At 36.3% G+C, this 21,125-nt stretch overlaps 1 protein-coding gene across 3 annotated transcripts in view; it reads left to right on the top strand.

Moving 5' to 3' along the window:
* Positions 1-228: 228 nt before the first annotated feature.
* Positions 229-21,125, top strand: part of LOC131073996 (probable serine/threonine-protein kinase PBL7) — a 35,351-nt gene continuing 14,454 nt past the window's right edge. Inside the window, exons 1-4 of one of the 3 annotated variants that reach the window (XM_058010548.2) lie at positions 231-659; positions 824-1,048; positions 12,512-12,699; positions 12,819-13,008. In XM_058010548.2, the coding sequence (XP_057866531.2) occupies positions 922-1,048; positions 12,512-12,699; positions 12,819-13,008 (505 nt within the window). In that variant the 5' untranslated portion in view covers positions 231-659; positions 824-921. Of the gene's footprint in view, positions 1,049-12,511; positions 12,700-12,818; positions 13,009-21,125 lie in introns of all 3 variants that reach the window. The other 2 variants (XM_058010549.2, XM_058010550.2) reach the window with 2 other exon arrangements.

Here is a 21,125-nt window from a genome sequence, read left to right as displayed (position 1 = left end):
ATAGAAACACCAAATCATTATTATTATATCTTCACGAAATCATCGTGGCCAACTGGCCATCCCAGGGATATTCTCCCAAGATTCCACTATGAGAGGTCAATAATTTATCCCGCAAAACGAAAAAAAATAAATAATAAAAATTTACACGTCATAAAAGAACCACAAATACAGCACGTTTTAAAAAATTACAACGCCATTTAGCCCGCTCAAATTCCTAAACTTGAGGAGAAATCAACTATAAATAATTTTAATTCCATTAAGTCATCATTATTCTCCTCCTGTGCGGCTGCTTTTGTTGTAACCCGATGTTTTTTCTGGCTTTTCCCAACGTCTGAGGAGGAGAAGGGGCTATGTTTACGGAGGGATTCGATCCTGTAACATGGCGACCTCTCTGATAGTGTACTTGCAGCACAAAATGAGTTCAACATGCAAGTAGAAATTTTTCCTCCGGAGCCTCTCATTGAGTTCACAAGATTCATAAGGCCCCAAATCCTACTGAATTGCAGCGGCACTTCATGCATTTTAAGCTAGGAGGGCTTATTCGGCCGTGACCTTGGGTTCTCGGCCGAAAATGTCTTTTGTAGTCCGGGGGCGAGGTTTTTGCTACGAGATTTCTTTTGGATAATTTTATCTCATTTCAGCAACCCTCTATTTCTTTAGTAAGGTTAAAGAAATTTATATGTTTGTCACATTTCCCAGGGTTTCTAACCTGAAAATCGCTGGGAGATATTTGGTGAGGATTAAGGGTTTTATTAAAGATTAGGTGTGCTGGAGAATGTTCGAAGGGTTCCTAATCCTTTGTTTATTTCTGCTGGGTCTTTAGGAAGTAAGATGAAATGCCGGGGCTAATTTGGAATTTGGGAGAATTGAGAGAGTAGAGGGTGCCAAAGGATTTTGAATTTGGAGAGAACTGGTGTTGAAATGGGCTGTTTTCCATGCTTTGGATCTAAAAAGGAAAATAAATTCAATCCGGCCACTAAGAAGGACAGTTTCAAGGAAGCGCAGGTTAATTGTTCAAATGGTGCCCACCCTTCAACTGTACCTTCAGGTTAGCTCCGAGCTTCTGTAAATTAGAAATACAAATGTTTTATATTTCAGGCACAGAGGATTTGTAAGGTGAGTGATTAAATGAAACAGTATTTCAAGCTGACATTCTTTTAACTTATTTACTATATAAAGCCTGTCCTTCAACTTTTTCACCACAGAATGAGCTCCTTTGAATTAGAAATGCAGAATGACCGTGTTTTGGCTATCGGGAGTCTGTAAGATGTGTAACTTAAATGATCGGAAGACGAACCGCACATTCATTTAACTTACTATTATACATGCGTTTCCTTTTAACTTGTCTACCATATGAAGAACTCCTGTAAATTAGAAATACACGTGTTTTGTACTTTAGATACGTAAAATTTATACATGTGTAACTTAAGTGACACTGTAGATTATGTTGGAGTAGCAAAAGATAAGCACAAATTCAGAACATCCACAAATGAATTAAGCACAACACAATAGCCAATAATCTATCGTAAGACATTTGTATGTACAATGAGCTCTCCTTGCATATATAGATCAAGGAGGAAGTAGAAAAGTGAAACAGAATGATTGACTAATCCTCCAAGAGGTGTGACACATGTAGAACGCTTGGGACAAGTGTGAAGGTATGTGCCAAGTGTCTATGAAGTGAGACAACTAAACTACTAAGTGAACTTAGGCTAGTGTGAATAGGACTACTAGGCATAGGAACAAGATAAATGTCATGCCCCCAATCTGTTAACATACTTGAATAAGAAATAGTCTTAGTAAGACTTCACAATCCCAAAACCGATCCATCTTCCTAAACCAATCCCAAACTGATTACTACAGACAAGATTGATTACTAAATGTTAAAGTCTTCCCCCTTATTGGCAAATTGGGAAAGAAACGAATCAGTAACAAATTCCCAAAGCCACGGGAGAGGAAGAGGTATGAGATCAAAGGGTACAAGGCCGCAATCCAAATACAAGATATCAAGGCCGCAATCCAAATACAAGTTATCAGGATGTGAACGGAGTTAAGAATTATTAACCCATGAAAGGAGGCAATAAAAGTAACAGCTGTAGTTAATAGCAGTAGATCCAAGAGGGGAGTTTAGTTAAAAAATGCAATTTCAAAGGGGGTAAATGAAGAGTCAAGGGCCACAAAGGCAAGGGTCATGCCCTTATTAATAAGAAAGGACATGACTCTCCAAGCAATGAAAGGATATAAATACAATTCGATCTCCAAGGAGTGGAAGGCATCAAACAGCAGACAAGGATGATTACAGAATACTGAACACTGTAATAATCAGACCTGAATATAACGTGAATATTCCGATCCACTATGGTAATATAGAAATTGTTGTTTAATTATATATATGAATTTGTTGCACATATCTGTGATATATTAATAAGCATTAAAATATACATTTAAAGCAGCAACAGTCTGTCAAAGAGAAGGAAGGAAATTTGCAATTAAGGGAGAACAGCTATAGGGCACCCTGCTATAGTGGCAAATTGGGAGAGAACAGCTATTAGGGCACAATATTACAGTATGAAAGGGAGAGAATGGCTAAGGGCACCCTACTGTAATTTCCCTTCCAACTCCTAAATGGATGGACTGTTGATGAACCCAAGGTTCTCCAGGCATAAAAGAATGGAGGGGGGTTGCATGAAGGGAGAAAATGACCATCTTAAGGCACCCTACCATAGAAAATGACTGTCTTAAGGCACCCTACCATGCCTCCTTATTCCTTATCTTTTATGACTGAGACTCACATACAAATCAGACTTGCTGCATAATGATTTCCTTGCTCTAATAATAGATTTATTTTATGAACTGTGTCTGCAATGTGATCGCATGTGTGTAAAAAACACATCAAGTGTGAATAAAATACCCAAAATTATCCTCTCTTGAACAAAGCTTCTCAAATGCTGAAGATTGGCTTAAAGGATCACTTGAGACAACTCCAAGGTTTTGGTATTTGAGAAGCTTTGCTCAAGAGAGGATAAGATACTTTTGGGTATTTTATTTTGTGTTCGTATGTGCGTAAAAAACACACCAACATGATGCTACCTAAATGATTGCAGGTTTCCAAAACAGAATTAGTTCATCGTATTCCTATATAAAGAAATGTTACCATAACTATATTATATGCTTGGTTCCATTTGATTTTGTGAATTTAGGGCAAAATAGAGAGTGATCCAGCAAGGGGACATTACTATAAAATGTAACTAGATGCTTAAAGACACTTTTCACACTAACACCCCCCTTTAAGTGATACTTAGGGAGTAGATCACTAAAAAATGAGTTCTGACAGCATGGCTTGATAAGGTACTCATGTATAAAATAAAAGCCTCTCACAAATTGACTAAAGGAGAAAGCCCAATGGGAAAAATCTCCTCTCTGAAAAAGAGAACTTTATACAAAGGAAGGAGGATGTAAGAGCCCTGAACAACAACTTCCTTCACCCCAAGCAATTGGCACAAAGCAAGTTAGTGAGGTGATGCTAAAGGTTTAGTGAAGATTTCTTGAATTAGATCCTCAATTCACAAACATTCTAAGGATAGAACACCATCATGGATAAGCTGTCGAATGAAGTGCATATGAATCTCAATGTGTTTCGTCCATTGATGCTTAATTGAGTTGCATGAAATATGGATGGCACTTTGGTTATCACACCAAAGTATGGTAGGATGATTAGGTGGATGACCAAACTTTGTCATAAGCTTCAAAGTATGGTAGGATGATTAGGTGGATGACCAAAATCTGTCATAAGCTCCTAGATACTCAGCCTCAAAGGATGATAATGTAATACCAGTTTGCTTCTTGTGAAACCATGCAACTTGATTAGAACCAAGACCAAAGACAAAAAGCCGGAAGTGGACTTTCGAGATTCAACATCTCTTGCAGAGTTTGAGTTGGTTTAGCCTACTATTTGTGAAGCCCTTGGTGTGTACTGCTTGCCAAAATGAGTGGTGTCACGAATATACCTCAAAATATGCTTAGATGCCTGCCACGAGGGTTGTGAAAAATAGGAGACAAGCTGAAGAGTGAAGGCAATATTAGGTTGAGTGTGGGTCAAATACATTTGACCACCAACTAACTATCTGTACAAAGTAGCATCAACACTAGGTGTTGTGTAAGTGATAGTCAAAGTGGCACTAGATTGAAATGTTGTAGGTGTGGTTTACAATCACTCATATGAAACTTGTGAAGCAAGTCAATGTCATACTCTTGCTTAGATGATTGATCACTTCTCAAAGTTGATTCTACTTTAGGTTTGTTTGAAGACTTTTTTCCTTTTCCCTTAGATGATTGGACAATTAGTGCTCGACTTTTGAAAGACGTGATAGCATCCATAGAGATTAACTTAGATTGTTTTTGTGTAAGTCTATCACAAAACTATTCAAAAGAAGACATTACATGTGCTATTCCAAGAGCATCCATTGTAGAGTAAAAAGAAGAATCAAACGTCTATTAAGGGCCTTTGATCTTAAATAGGACCAAGAACACACTTTTTGTGTCTTTTTTGTTTTTCCTCAATCTTTAAGTCTAGAAAGCAAATACTTAAACTTAATGAAGAAGTCTAGAGTAGAAGGAAAGGCATTTGGAGACAAGGTTAATTCAACATCTAATTGGAGTATTTTGAACTCATCAATTGTACCAAAGAGATAATTAAATTTATCCCACATTTGCTTAGGAGTTGTACAACTATCAATGTGAAATTGCAAATTATTGGAAACAAGAAGATCTATGATTCCCATTGCCTCATCTAGCTTGTTTCGATAGGTAAATTGTTCAAGATCTCTAGTAAATTGCATTTGTTGTCCATTAATGATTTGCCAAAGCCCATTAGGTTGAAGTAGTTGTTGTACTTTCACTTTCCAAGTGTGATAATTGTGTGGAGTTAACAAATCTGTTTTAGGATCCATGATGGAAATACAACAAGGCATGTGAATTGTGCCTTGCAAACCCTCCCTAGAAAGATGCAAAACAAGAATTTCAAGATCGTGTGAAGTTTTGAAGCGAAATTGTCCGTTTATAACTCATGAACTTTTTTACAAATTTTGAAAAAATGGCCTACCCAAAACTGAAATATGATTGCAAATCTGGAATCCTTGCAAAATTCTGATCAATTTCAAAAATCATCAATTTTTGACAAACAGGCTGAAAGTTACGCCCTATTGAAAATTGGACAAATTACAATGATTTTTGGAGGATTAAAAATAGATAAAATCAGTTCAATTTTGGAAAATTGACTTCACCATTACGATTGTGACAAAATGAGCTTTCCATTGACTACAAATTTTTGCAAAAAAAAAGGTCCCCTTGTTTGCTAGTTATTGTGAAATAAAAAAAATGCCCACCTTTTGAAAAATTAACAATTTAAGTAAACCATTGGCAATTAAAAAATCGTAGTTTAAAAGCAATTGTTACTTAACATCTAGTTGTGAACATAATTTAATGCTATAAAAATTAATGCCTACTGATCAGAAGGTCGCCAAAAGTGAAGGCTGTTGAGGAGATTGTGTCTAACATATAGATGTGGTGGGTGGCCAAATGTTAAAGATTTCCACACAAGAAGAGCAATTGCAAGCAAATGCGATGTAAGGGCCATTTGGGAGGCTGTGCAAGTCTTGATGTGGCACCTACAGTGAAGTCAACTGAGTAAGGAGGACCCGTTGGAGATGAGTGCCAAGTATGAAGGATGCTAAACACACCATAATCAAATAAAACAATCACCACATTTAGATTTTCTTAGCAACAAAATCTTCGATTGTTTATGCATCGAGATAGAGGAAGATGCCAGTCGATATGGAGGATATTAGAGGAACTCAAAAAATTTTGAGTCAACCCAAGACTACTTCAACTCAAGATCAATCAGTGATCATTTTGCATTGTTGGCAATCTTCCATATGTCTTTTTGGGTATTGATTAAATTGTAGAGGGCATGAACTAACCCTTTCAAGATCTTTAGAACTTGATAAAAAACAATCCTAATATAGCCTGGAGTGGATTGCTCCTCCATGTGAGGGTTTGCAGGTGGAGGTAAGGCATTGTACGGATTTCTTGGGGCTGTGAAGAATTTTGCAAAACAAGTAAAACTTGCCAAACAAGAAATTTGCCTTGAAAATATAGAAAATACCACAAGCCAAAGAAATGCCACAAAACTGGCCAAATACCCTCCAAATAGGTTGATTTGGCCAAAATGTTGCAACAAAACTGGCTGTTTGCCCAAACAACGAAATGGGCAAGGGGCAAATATGGCCTTTGCTAAATTTTTTTTTGCAATTTTTTATTAAAAATCTCTATACTAGGGAATTTGTACACAAAAGTGCTGCACCAAAAAATGCAAAATTTCAAAGTTACCATTTTCAACAAAATGAAAGGTAGTCTTTTTGTTTTTTGAGCCTTCCTCTCACAATGACAATGTTCATCTCTCTTCATGACGCTTCCTTGATAGAGGTAACTGCTGGATTCATAAAAAAATGAGAAGGAATTTGTGATTCAGCGCTCTAATACCATGTTGGAACTGCAAACAATGAACGCGAAATTCAAAACTTCCACAAATGAATCAAGCACAATGCAATAGACAATAATCTATCATTGAACGTGTGTGTAATGAAATCTCCTTGCATATATACATCAAGGAGGAAGTAGGAAGGTAAAAATAGAATGATTGACTAACCCTCCAAGAGGTGTGACACATGTAGAACACTTTGCACAAGTGCGGAGGCATGTGTCAACTGTCAAGTGTCTATGAAGTTAGACAACTAAACCACTAAGTGAATTTAAGTTAGTGTGAATGGGACTATTAGGTGTAGGAACTAGATAAAAGATAACTAGATGAATAAAAGCACTTTTCACACTAATAGATTAAACATGTATTCCTTTTAGTAATTTATGGTACAAAGCTCTTCTCTTAATGTATTTCTTTTAAAAACACATTTTTTTTTGGCAAAATTCAAAGACAAAAATACATCCACTGAGTCCAAAAATGAGTTCAAAAGTGTTTTCCATTATATTTGTTTCATTTGAATACAAATTAAGTACAAAATCACATCATCATGTGAAATCCTGATGCAATAGTTAGCTGACAACTATTATGAATTTATAATGATTGCCTTTGAAAATTATCATCATAATTCATAAATTGCATATTACAACATTTACATCTTCCTCTTCCATAATTAATAATTCATAAACATGTATTCCTTTTACTAATTAATGGACAAAGCTCCTCTCTTAACTTGTCCACTGTATAACAAAATTCTTTGAGTTCAAAATACAAAACAAATAATTGTTGGCACAAAAAACTAGCAAGGTGTTTACTTAATTGATGCAGAATTTATGAATAGTTTAGTTTGCTTTATATTTATCTTGCTATTTGTAACTTGTTTACTATTTAATCTATATCAATTTAGATTAAAAAACAGTATGATAATTTTATATTAGTATGCTAGAAAGAAAAAAAACAGTATGATAAATTTACATAATGATAAAAACAGTATATAAATTGTAACATTTTATAAATTTGTATTAGTATGATAAATATGAAAGATTGAAAATATTAAAATTTACTTTATGATTTATAATTTAATACTAAGCTTTGTGAATATTTGGCAGTTTGCATATGGTTTGCTAAATCTAAAGAATTTTAAAATTTGTAAATAGTAATACATTTGGTTCAATTTTGTGACTGTTAACTAGTTATTGTGGAGTCACTGACTGCTAACTTCTTTGTTGTTTGTTGTGACTTATCCCCTGTTTACCGTTGCTGCAATTTGTTAAACACATAAAATGCCTGTTTCCTGTTGCAGTGATGCATTACGACACACAAAATACCTGTTTTCTGTTACTGTGAGTTGTTAAACACACAAAATTGCTTTATATGTTTTTTGTTTAAAGTTTCAGGACTGTCGTTTAGTGTTTCAGACAGTTCAGCTGCCACTGGAATCAATTTGGAAATGCCATATCAACCCTAGAATCTCATGGATACACTCTTTGACGATTGATTCCAACCACTGAAAATTGAACCATACCAAATTCCACATTAAAATTGAATCTGAATACAATCGTGGGACAAATTGTTTCCAAAAATGTTGGGTATTTCTGCTAGGTTTTATACATATATGTATGTATGGATGTACCCAGCCATACCAAATTTGGGCAAAAAAACTTTGCTGTATTGTGAACCTAAATTTTGAACTCATACCCTAACCAAACCTGAACCGCAAACATAGCTTCTAGTATGCTCACTGCACAGCTCTGATACCACTTGATCTGTAAAACCTTGGGGATACTCTCCCAGAGATGATCAACTTAAAATTTCTTCAGTTGTCAACTCTTCCTATACCTTAAAAGACACTTATCTCATCTCAAATGGATGTGTGTAATGTCCTCTTTTGGGATTTACCTGAGGTTCGCCCAAAAATAACATAACAATAATACAATTCATTTACAAGAGTATTCTTTTAGACTTTTACTAAATTTCATCATAGTAATTGATTTTAGGAAAATAATCATTTAACATTAAAATAATAATGAAGATTCTTATTGTAGACATGCACACTATAGCTTCAACCATATTAGAAATGTGAGGGGAAAGCACCATAAGATGCCAGGAGATTATTCTCCCCAATTAAGCCCAAGGGCGCTCAACATCCAACCAAGACAATCCAACCCCTTGGCCCACAAGTACCAACTCAATGGGTGTTTACTCAATTGAGTGAACTCATACTCTTGCATCTTTCTATTATGTTTCCTTGTCAGTTTCTAATATGAGTGGTTTATTAAAATCAATAAATAATTACTTATCCTAAATCTTTGATGGATTGACAATGTAATTCATAGTAAATAAATTAAAGACTTCATGAGAGATTTCATGGTAAACAATAGATTTTCGATATTGCATACCACCACTTTGTTCTAAATATCGAATGGCTGTCTTAATTCTGAATTCTGTTCAGAACCCCAATTGGTGATGTTGTTCGATGCCTTTTCTCAAAAGAATACCTGCCTTATATATCTCTTAAGAGGGACAGAGGACACATTTCTTTGTCAAGATCACCACCCTTCCAAGTGAGGCATCTCCTCCAATTGACTGCTGCCTTTTCCCTAACTTGTGGCTCTTTGAAACTGGTTGATTAGTATTTTGTTTTGGGATAACTATATTTGGGCAAATCACATATCACGGAGAAGAGGGGAATCTTCGAACATGCTGATTTGTATCATGCGTAATTTGTTTATTTCTCATTATTTGTTGTTTACTTTCTTAGGGACAGATCATAAAGATTGTTTTTATGGCGTAGGCATGACAATATGTTTATAGTCATACACTTTCATTTGTTATGCCAACATGAAAAAGAACACAAGAACAATAAACATATGCAAAGGAAACACATGCAACACTTGCAACAAATGATAGCCCTTGAGAATCCCTAGATGGCTGAAAACTCCAGCAATAGAGAGAAAAATGCTCCTTGTTCCATTATCACTGTCAAGTACAGATGTTACAACTTCTCAAGGGCAACATGGAGCCATGACAATGTTTGAAATACACTTCTTATGCTTGCAATGTGTCTTTGATTTGTTACAACAGCTTAAGGGCAACATGGAGCCATCACATTGTTTGAGATAGGCTCTTCACATTTGCCATCTGAAAAAAATATCAAATTGCCATTCGGAAAGATTTTTGAGAAATATCAGTGACTTGTAAAACCATCTAGAAAATAATTAGAAAATGGTTTTTTGCTAGGTCAATTAGTCTCTCTATGACTAAATTTTTGACTGCATGAACTTAATGGTATGTTTTATAATGCAATTCAGCAAACCTTTTTTTTTTTTCAATCGGTAAATGTTACATTATATTGAAATGTCAAAAACAGTCTATTACATATGATTTTCAGCAAAAAAAAGACCCACCAAATCACCAACCACCAAAAAACTAAGTACATGAAGTCTGATGATTACATACGAAGGCTGGCTAATTGATCAAAACAAAAAACCAACGAAACAGAACAACTATTGTGGCGCATTAACCACCACAATATCCTTGCCTTTCTTGCATCCATCCATAGCATGCTCATGCTGATCCTCATCGTTGACATGGTCATCATGGGCTTCCGGGGGGGAGCCAATCCACAATGACCTACCACTCGTTGTGTTCTTGGAGCCTCGAGGCCTTCCACGCTTTTTCGTCGGAGAGGAACCCGAGCTTAAGTCCCCGCCCAGTCTCCTTCCAATAGAGGGGCTCCATTTTTCCAACCCCAGTCGAATTTCAGCACTTTCCCACGCCCTGATGTATTCCTGCACTCCATGCATACTATTTTGGGCCAAAGCCCTACGAACTTCCTTACTACAGTTCGCACTCCATAAAAGAAACGAGCGTAAAGGGGGTTGCAATTCGCTCGAATGCAGCCACATGCCATTCGGGCAAACAAAGCCTTCCCCATCCCTCACCATCCAAATGAAGCCCGCCAAGTCGCCTCTCCATTCTTCCTTCACACTATTCGAGACCAACTAGTGAACACGATCCACCCCTACCAACTCAAAAGCCCACGCAGCAAACATGGATGCAATATCCACGTTAGTACAGTATTTGAATTCCCCCTGCATGTATTCATCACTGAGCACAATCTTCACTTTGTTGAGAAAGTTTTGGTCTTCAAACCTGAAGACATTGGAGAGTCGCTCATCAGAAATGGCACCCCAAAAGGCCACCATAGGGCGTGTCACCTTAAGGGAAAAGTTCGGCTCCATAACTATACCAAAACACAAAACCTACACTACCAACACTCTTGAACAACCTTACCAAAAACTCACTTCTCTACCCTCAATAACCAAGGTCAAGCTTTGCTTCCCTAACACGATAACTCCCTTCTTAAACGCAAATCATCCTTCGATATCCTTGAAACATTCCCCGACTGCACTACATTAATGCGAGTACCCCTTTCGAGTATTCATCACATATGGCCATCTCTCGAGCTCTACCATTCTGCTTGAGAAAACAACTCGCAATGCGGAGGAATGACGAACACCACAGATTGTCAACTTGTACCGTCGCCAAAATGCACTCAAACCTCAACATTAAATGTTCGTCACCTCAGTGGTAATAGGTAGTATCTGTCAAAAATCAGCCCCAAGATACCACATCTACTTGGGCACTGATATCCTCATCACACCCACCTCCAAAGCCAAAGCCTCGTTTGCACATCTATCTGCCTCCACATTGCCACCTCGGATGATGTGGGATATCTTGAAGTCTTCAAAAAGTTTCAAGCTTGACGTGATCATGTCAATATCACAACTAATTTTCCAACTTAGTGAGCTACCATAGATGATTGCATTGACGATCACAAGGGAGTCCCCTTCTAGATGTAGCTTGGTCACCCCTAATCTACGAGCTAGAAGCACAACAAGAATGACCGCTTTGGCCTCAGCTTCATTGTTGGGACCATTTGGCAACCTTTGGCAACCTTCACTAATTTTGACCCCTAGAAAGTATTACTTCTTCATATTGGAAATGGAATTAACTTGACATTTGAGAGATGATAGAATGACTAATGCATAAATAAGATGATGGCTTGTGTGTAAATTTTAGGTGATTAGAAATCTTTGTTTTTTACAGTGTAATCAAATGCATTTATATGCGATAATGGTCTCAATCTTTTGACTCAATATTACAACACAATGTTTTCCATGGACTAGGTTTATAACTAAGCAAACTTCGTTTGACAAATGACAATTTTTTTGGTTCAGGTTTACCTGTTATTTATATAAAAGTCACTTTGCTGTCAGCTAGGGAATTTTTTTTTGTAATTGAAATTGCATTGAATCAGCTTCTTGAGAGATGTTTTGTGAAACTTTGACAGTGAGCAAATCTATTTTCGAAGAGAAATCAGGATTATTAACCATGCAAACGTCACTCAACAAATGATGAATTCAGCTTTACCTGTTAATTATGGACAAGTTGCTTTGCTGTCAACTATGCATTTGTTTTTCAGAATCAACTTCTATAGAGATGTTTCTGAGAAATTTTGGCAGTCAGAAAATCTAATTTTCAAGCAAACTCTTATATTTATCTTTATTTAGTAAAATTTTCTTCATTTGTGATTGTATTAGGTAGTTGTCTCCTTGAACTAGATTTTTAGCCTAACCATCTTTTGCTTCAAATCACAAGTCATTTTGTTTTTCTTTTTAGCCTTATTTATATACAAGTCACTTTATAGTTATGTAGAGAATTGGTTTTTTCCACTGAAAATATATGACTTGGTTTCTTGAGATATTTGTGGATAAATTTTGGTGATTAGTATTTTTAGATTTTAAGAGAATGGGGTGAGTAATCTCCATTAATATAACTTTCTTTCTGCATGAAATTTATTCTGTAGCTGAGGACGTTTATACTTTTTTTGGGATTGAAAATGGAATTGATTCAGCATCTTTGGATAGGCAAGGCATTGATAGCATTTATTTTGACTTATGATAACTGCAGAAAAGAACAAGTTAAAAAAATCAGGTAGCAAGAAGGAAGTTCCTAAGGATGGAGATCCTCGCATTGCTTCTCATTATTTTACTTTTTGTGAGCTTGCCACAGCTACAAAAAACTTCAGACCCGACTATCTTCTGGGTGAAGGTGGTTTTGGCCGAGTGTACAAAGGGCTTTTAGAGAGTACAGGCCAGGCAAGTTACATTTGTTGAAAATCTTAAGGTTTTGGTATCTCAAATTCATTTTAGGTTTATGGTGGAAGTTAGGAGTCTTAAGACAATTATTATTGTGTTTCTGGATTATATGGTTACAGGTTGTTGCTGTTAAGCAGCTAGATAGAAATGGACTACAAGGAAGCAGGGAGTTTCTTGTGGAAGTGCTGATGCTTAGCCTTCTGCACCATCCTAATTTAGTCAACTTGATTGGTTGTTGCGCAGAAGGTGATCAACGACTTTTGGTCTATGAATATATGCCCATGGGCTCCTTGGAAGATCATCTTCATGGTTAGTATGCTGCAATACAAATTTCCTTTTATAAACAGAATACATATTTGTTTGAATGTTGATGCTTATGAATAAGTTGATAAATGGTCATCTCCTTGGAAACAAAACCAGTGAAATGTTAAACTTCAAAATTTTAGAATACAGAATTTCTTTTAGGACTAAAGATACCATTTCTTGAAATTTATCTTTTTAATTTTTTGTTTGTTTGTTTAGATGTTAAAATTGGACTTTAGGTTTCATGGTTCCCAGGTTTTTGTCTACTAACCCATTCCATAATATGATAATCATTTTTCATCAGCAATTCTCTTCTCTAATTGTATGTATTGGTTGCTAACCACTACTTTTAAACTTGTCTGAATGTTAAAATTCTAAGTTGCCGGTTCGGGTTCGAAGAACCCGATACGCCGGTATGGCAAAATTTTGAAAAGGGGTTTGGGTTCGTTAGTACAAAAACATGTAAATTTTTTATATATATATATATATATTTTGATATTTGTGAAGCCTATAAGCATGAATTAAAATATGCATGTCACATAGCATCATATGAACAACAAAACAAACATAAACTTGTAATCATAGCATCATGATCATACCATAATTGATAATAGCATCATATACATCAAGTTTAATATCAAAATGACAAAATATTCAAGTATCATTGTTTCAACTTTCAACAATATAAACTTAAAGTTTAATCATCAAATGGATCATCTAATTCTTCATCCTCCTCCTCCTCCTCCTCCTCCTCCTCATCTTCATTGACATTGACATTACATGAGCCAATGCCACTTGCACTTGCACTATAAGTTGGCTCAATTTCCGAGTCATCAAGTGTCAATGCAAGAAGCTGAGAAGCAGGAGCATCCAAATTAGTATGCTCTGGCTCTATATCCCACATCTTTGTTTCCCCTTGTGTGTAGTCATGTTGTTTGTGTGAAAGAAGACGTAGGTTGGAATGCACATATACTAAATTCTCCGCTCTTTTTGATAGCAGCCTATTGCGCTTTACTGAGTGGATGAAAGAGTATGTGCTCCAATTTCTTTCTGAAGCAGATGAACTAGCAACCTATGAAGACAAAGTAAACAATTAAAGTTATACATTAATAAAAATAAAATTACTAGCAACCTATGAAGACAAAGTAAACTATAAATAAACTAAAACTTGTAAATTAAAAATTTTAATTAATTAAACTTACTTGTGATAAAACTTTTATAGCGAGGGGTTGTAGGTGTTGGAAGCATGTGCCATGGAAGTACCACCAGCTATGAGCATCTTTCTTGGATCTATGACGAAGTGCATCAACACTTAGACCATTCCCATTTGCGAATTCTATGAACTCATTTGTAACAACATCTCGCAAATCATCATCGGGATATAGTCTAAGAAATGCTGCCTTATACCCATCAGATACTTCTAGATCTCTCCATGGTGGAATCCTTCCTGGTTTATCAAGAAACTGATTGCTATAGTACTTAGGTGTCAAGGCATAGGCAAGAAGGTGCAAAGGAGTGGTCATCTTATTCCACCTCTCTACAATAATTAATTCCAGTTCTTTGAAGAATTTCTCCTGAGAATCATTCTCTTTTTCATTTATAGTGAACTTTATTTTTTCAAGCATTGAATCAATGCCATCATAAATCTCACCTATGCAAGGCCTATCCATGTTTGTATAGCGAATCATGCTCATGATGGGCTCAGTGATACTTAGGAGATATGTAACAAGATCCCACCATTTCTCATTCAATATTCTATCCCTAATTTTTCCTGCCCTCTCAGTGCTACTTTGCTTCCATACGGTCCAATTGGTGCTGATCACCATATTGCATAGTGCCACTCTAACTTTCACAAGTCGTCTTAAGACGATTGTGTTTGATGCAAAACGGGTCTCAGCAACCTATAACACAAATTAATGCCAAATGATTAAAAAATAAAGCCAAATTTTAAAGAAGAATACATAATATAGCTTACACAATGATATTATTAACATTGAAAATTCAAAAAAATCAGAAAATGTAAAATTAAATTACTATTTCACTTACCTTCAATAGCTCCAAATTTGAATAGGTTCTAAAAATCCCTTGAGACATGTGGTGGTTTGTGATGAACATCTGGATGTCCTCAGCCTCTGCATACACATCTCTGATCCATTTTATTTTTTGCCCAATCCTTTGTAGCATAAGATTGAGTGAATGTACCGCACAAGGTGTCCAAAAGATGTGATCATAGCGTTGCTCAACCAACAAACCAGCAGCTCTAAAATTGTTTGCATTGTCTGTTATGACTTGGACAACATTGCGGGGTCCCACAGACTCAATGGCAGAGATGAGAATTTCTGCAATAAATTCGCCATCTTTTATTTGGCCCTCACAATCCACAGCTCTCAAAAACATTGCCCCTTTAGGGGACACCGCTATGACATTGATCAAGGGATGGTTTTTAGCATCTTTCCACCCATCTGAAGCAATTGTTACACCTGTCTCAACCCATGAATCCCTTATGGGTTTCAATGCATCTTCAACCCTCTTCACCTCTTTCTCCAATAATGTTCCACGTACCTTCTCATAATCGGGGCCCTTATACCCTCTTGGTGCCTCATTAACACTTTTTATCATTTGCTTCCAATATGGGGAGCGAACAACATTGAATGACAACCCATTTGCATAAATGCACCTTACTATATCTTGATCAGCATTGTCTCTACTCTCATTTTGGAATGCGGTTTCTAAAGGCCCCTTTGTTCTTTTACGTGTCAAGGGTGGTTCACTTTGAGGTTCATTTGTGGCAAAGAAGGGGTGGTCTTCTACTACAATACTGGGATTAGAAGGGCCTTGCATTCCCCTTGTTTTCTTTGATGCGGTTTGGTTCAATCTACGGGCTTCCCTCTCTTTTGCCGCCTCATGCTCCCTAATATATTTCATCACTATCTCATCTGGTATAGGTTTACCATTTTTTCCAGGGCATTTTTTGATGCCTCTTCCTTTTATTCCACACAAATGGCCTACCACTCGATAATATGAACTATTACGTTCAATATCACATCCATGGCATTTCCAACGGAATCCCCCACCTCCCGGAAGTTGTTTTATAATGTCCACATATTTCCATAAGGGAGAATTTGGATCATTTCTTTGTTTTGCAATTATTTGTTCATTGCCAATGGAGGAAGATGTAGATGCCATTCTAGTTCCTATGGCAAGAAATAAAATAAACATATTCAAAAACAAAAACTAAATAATGAAAAAAAATTCAAGTTTCATGTTTGACAATTTGTGAAACAAAAATAGTTGGAAAAAAATGTTTAAAAACCTACCTCTTGCAGCCAATGGAAGCTTGAAAATGTATGGAAATGATGCTGCAACACTTGTTGAAGCTTCTAAAATCAGTCTTCAACTCCTCCTCTTTGATCTTGGAAGCCAAATTTTGTTCAACCTCTCTTCAACCTGCTCTCATAAAAAATTTGTTTGCAACACAAATGAGGTGAAATGTGTCAATAAGATGTTTTAGAAGTGTTTTTTAGGTTATAATTTTCACTTTTTAAAAGGCGGAATTGAAAAAAAATTAAAATTTGGTTTGTTTTTTAACTTTTTGGGCCGTCCAGCCGCCCGGGTTTGACTGGGTTCGACCCGGGTCGGACCCACCTTGGGTTTTTCGAACCCAGGTCGAACCCAGGTCGAACCGGATCCGTACCACGGACCCGGTCGAACCTGGACCCGTACCAGGGCATCCCAGGGGCGAACCCGGTAACTTAGTTAAAATTGGGAGTTAGGTTTTATAACCCCCTCGCTTTAGTTTGCTATCCCATTCCATTGCACAACAATCAGTTTTAGGCAACAAATCCCTTGTCTACTTATGTCTATTGGATGTTCACTGTTATTTTTAATTTTTTGTTTGAATGTTGAAATTTGATAATAAGTATGATAACCCGCTTGCTTTTGTTTTCTATCCCTTTGTTTAGCACAACAATCAGTTTTATTCAAGAATTTCCTTGTTTACTTGTATGTGGCAGCTTGGAGCATAGTATCCTTTTAACAACCACAGTCCACTTTTTAAACTTGATAATGTGACAAATCTGTTTTTAATTTTATCCCTAAAATAGTGAAGCTTTTATTTTGGAGGTCCATTTTGATGATTATCCACCATGGTGATATGAGGCCTTTGAAAATGCAGAGTCCGAGCAAGTGAAAGTAAACAAATAATAAACACTATATGTTGACACCATAAAGGTAGCAGGAATACATTTACCTCAACATATTAATAGGACACAATATAGGTACAATGACTTCACCGGCAACAATATCAACCTCAATGTATTGATTGGAAACAATACAGGTACAATCAGTTCTAACATTGATCTAATTTTCATGGTTAGGTCTCCAACCAAATATGTATTGGTAAATAGAAAATACCAAAGTACAAAGGATGTTGAATATGACTTCTGATGACCATGTGAAGTTGCAATAGACCAAGAGAGAAAATGGGTCTTTGGATGAGAAGTTCCTGAAGTGAAAAGCGGAAGGGACAATTTCAAACCCTTAAATAATTCTTCAAGTATTGCATTTTTTATTTTAGAACTGGTTAGCAGAATTTGTCATTTGCATGGCTATGGTACCACTACCACTTAATTTTTTTTTTCTATTTTGAGGAGGAAGTATTTTAAATGATTTGTAATTTAATATTTTTTTCTTGTTTGGTTAGCCAATGTAATTTGGTGAGAATGAGAAAAAACTATAAATGGTGGGAAAGGCTTTAGGAGAAGAAGAAATAACTATAGATGGCAATAAATGTGTAGGGGAGCTAGTGAAAATGACTAACACTGGTAAAATCTAATGGAAGTGAAGATGGGAGGATTTGATTATTATTTGTGCTTGGAATTGTCACAAAACAGAATGGAAACTGCCATTGATAAACAAGAAAAAAGGAACTCAACTAGTATGTTATATTATGGAAGGCTTTTTATGAGCTTTATGTGAAATGGAAAGACAGGGAAATCAACACAAGTGTACAAGATAAGAGGACACTGAATTCACAAAAACAAAGGAGTTACTGGAGTGGAGGAAAAGAAAAAAACATTGAATATGAAAAAATAACCATGATCAGCAAAGATGGATTCTAGAAGATTGACAAGATGGTAGCGAATAATGAGAAAAAAACAATACCATAACAGGTGTTTGGAAAATATTAGGCAGGATGTATGATTTTGGTTGTGGTAGGAAATGATGAGTGCAAGCGAAGATATTAAGGCTTTGATGCTGAATGTCACAAACCATCTTTAGGCCCTTTAATATTTGTGGTGGATTATTAAAATTTACAAGGATTTCAGCTTCAATTGGATTCTCCTAACCATTTAATGGTGATAATGTTAATTTTAGACTTTCAGGTTAATACAATGTTCAGAAAATAGAAATCTATCTAAATTTTCAGATTAATGTTGAATGCTGTTAGGATTTTCCAGAATTAAGCATATGTAGAGAAATAAACAAAATGAACTCACAACACAAGTACCCTGGGAAAACCTCCTAGGAGGAAAAACCCAGCCAGAAAGATCCTCGGATCTGAATATATATTAAGCATAATATTCTGATTACAACTTATCTCTTAGGGCTTTGATGAAGGAGTTCACTTAGCAAATAGGTCAGCACACAGGCTGCTTCTTAGGTTGTCTTCAATAGGTCTGTAGTCTGCTGTTCAGGTCTGCACTTCCCCTTAGTGGGTGAATCAACAATCAGATCTGTTCTTTCAATATTCACAGGTCTGCTACAGTTCTGAGATTATATGCAGGGCCAGCACTTCTACTTGAATGGAGATTGCACTTTCAGCAGCAGAGATGACAATGAAGGAGGAGCTACAAAGTTCGCAGTTGACTGGAGATAAATTCGCACCTTTCTGATGTATTTCGCATTAGCTGATAGCAGACTGAATTTCACAATTGATGTGTATTTTGCAAGTGTATAATGTTTCACTTTGCATCTTTATTTATACCCATCTTATACTTAATTAGGTCGGCCTTTGAATGAGGTATTTTGGCGCCAAGGATATTAGTGTAGCGTGTCCTTTTAGGAGGCTGGCCCTATTTGAGAGTGGCGTGTGAGAAGGGGCCCAGCCCTATTTGAGGATGGCGTATGGGAAAGGGCCCAGCCCTAGAGAGTGGGGTGTGAGGAAAAGGGCCCAGCCCTAAAAGGTGGATTCCAATGTTGCCTTAGGCAATTGAAATCCGCTCCTCACCGTAATTAAAAACCAGCAGATAATTTAGCCATCTAATACCTTGTGCAGCTTATCGTTGCTGCCCCTCAAATCCATTAGGGTCGCCACTCCCAAACCCCCACTAGTTAGTGGGATCTCTTGTCATATAAGAAATTTGATTACAATGAGGGGGTTTGGGAGTGGAGACCAGAATCAAGAACTTAGACAACTAAAATCATCACCATTAAATGCCAATTGATAAGGATAAATATTAAATATTTAACTGTCAATTAGCATTTAATATTTATCTTTATTACTACCATTTTGGCATTTGGCATTGATCAATAATGAAGTTCATACTATCAAATGCATTTAGCTCTACAATCTGTATATTTCATTTTTTTTTTTGTATATATACATACACACACACACACACACACATGCGGACGAACCCAAACCCATTTACTCAAGGGCAAAAAACAAAAATACGGGTACCCACAATCCGGGTTCTCGTACCCGTATCCGTACCGGCAACTTAGAATTTTAACATAATGATAGGAACAACAATGGTGGCTATGGTGCTAATTGGAAGGAAGAGAAGTGTGTGTTGAAGAAAATAAAATACATTTATTTACTCTTTTATTTGGGGAGTTAATGTGAAAAAGCCTTATTAAAGGTAGAAATTAATGTATTTAATAAATAGTTATTCAATGCAAATATTGTGAATGAGTGGGTTGGTTAGAATTACTCTAGGAAAAAATCATTTAAATTGGGTGAGGCTTGGAAATGGATATGGGAGAACTTCAAGAAGAAAGTAAAAAACTACGCGGTGGGCATTGGAGGAACATACATAGTGTGTCCAACCAAGGGTATGAATTACACCTTGGATGGTTCTTGGCTAGGGTAGGGCACTGAAAGAATTGTTTTTTGAATATTAAATTTCTCCTGAGTTGTGACCATAGTCTAAGAGGCCTGGTTGCTGATCTCCCAGCCATTTCTGGTTTGTCTTCGACAAATGATGTTCAAACATTTGATTTATATAAATTTTGTTAGTTGATACTAAATATTAAACTTATATTCTTTTTTTATGTTTAGATAATATTTTGGGATTTATAAAGAGCTCACGATTCATTTATTCAAATGCAGTAAAATTGTTTATTATATAAATTAAATGTTAATATCATTTAGATTACTGCTCATATCTTAAGAAATTGCCACATCATTAAGTGGCTATGGTAAGCTTGTTGAGAGTCCGTGATGGCTAGCCATATTAATCTCTGCCCAGCTTTTGAAAAGTTGGAATATGTGGAGTGAAATTCTGCCTATATGAAAATAAATTGATATAATCTAATAACTTGGGTGCATATTTATGATATTTTAGCCACACCAAAACTCTGTCTAAGTTGGCTCGAGTGGCTTAAACCTCCGCCTAACATAAAGTGGCATAAGCGGCTCAGATATCCTACTGAGATTATGAAATTGGCTCAAGTGAAGAATAGTTATGTCTAAGTTTAAGAGGCTGCTGAACATGAACATAGGCATGTTTTATAGTGTTGCTCAGTGCTTTAAAGTTCCACCCAACTTGTAAGATGGCAATTCCAAACAGAAACTGCACCTTGGTCATTAGAGGTGGTAAATGGAGTAGAGGTGTGCTTTTACCATGCCAAAGTCACTCAATATTTCTGCCTGGCAGCATGTAAATGGCAGGATGCAGTCAAATAAGCACCTGAGATTGAGGCTCCAAGTGAGTGAAAACATGCCTGTATGTGGTGATGATGATTTTTGGTTTGGGATTTGCATCAAAATGAACAAGCACTGTCCAAAAGCTCTCCAAAATCCTGAAACAAGAAGAGCAATACTGGGCAACGCTCATGAACTCAACAGGCTGAACAGGGTGATTTAAACTCTAAATAATTCCACACATCTGTCTTCAATT

This window comes from Cryptomeria japonica, chromosome 9 (genome assembly GCF_030272615.1).
Source record: "Cryptomeria japonica chromosome 9, Sugi_1.0, whole genome shotgun sequence".
NCBI classification, from domain to species: domain Eukaryota; kingdom Viridiplantae; phylum Streptophyta; class Pinopsida; order Cupressales; family Cupressaceae; genus Cryptomeria; species Cryptomeria japonica.
This window is presented reverse-complemented; position numbering and strand designations above follow the sequence as displayed.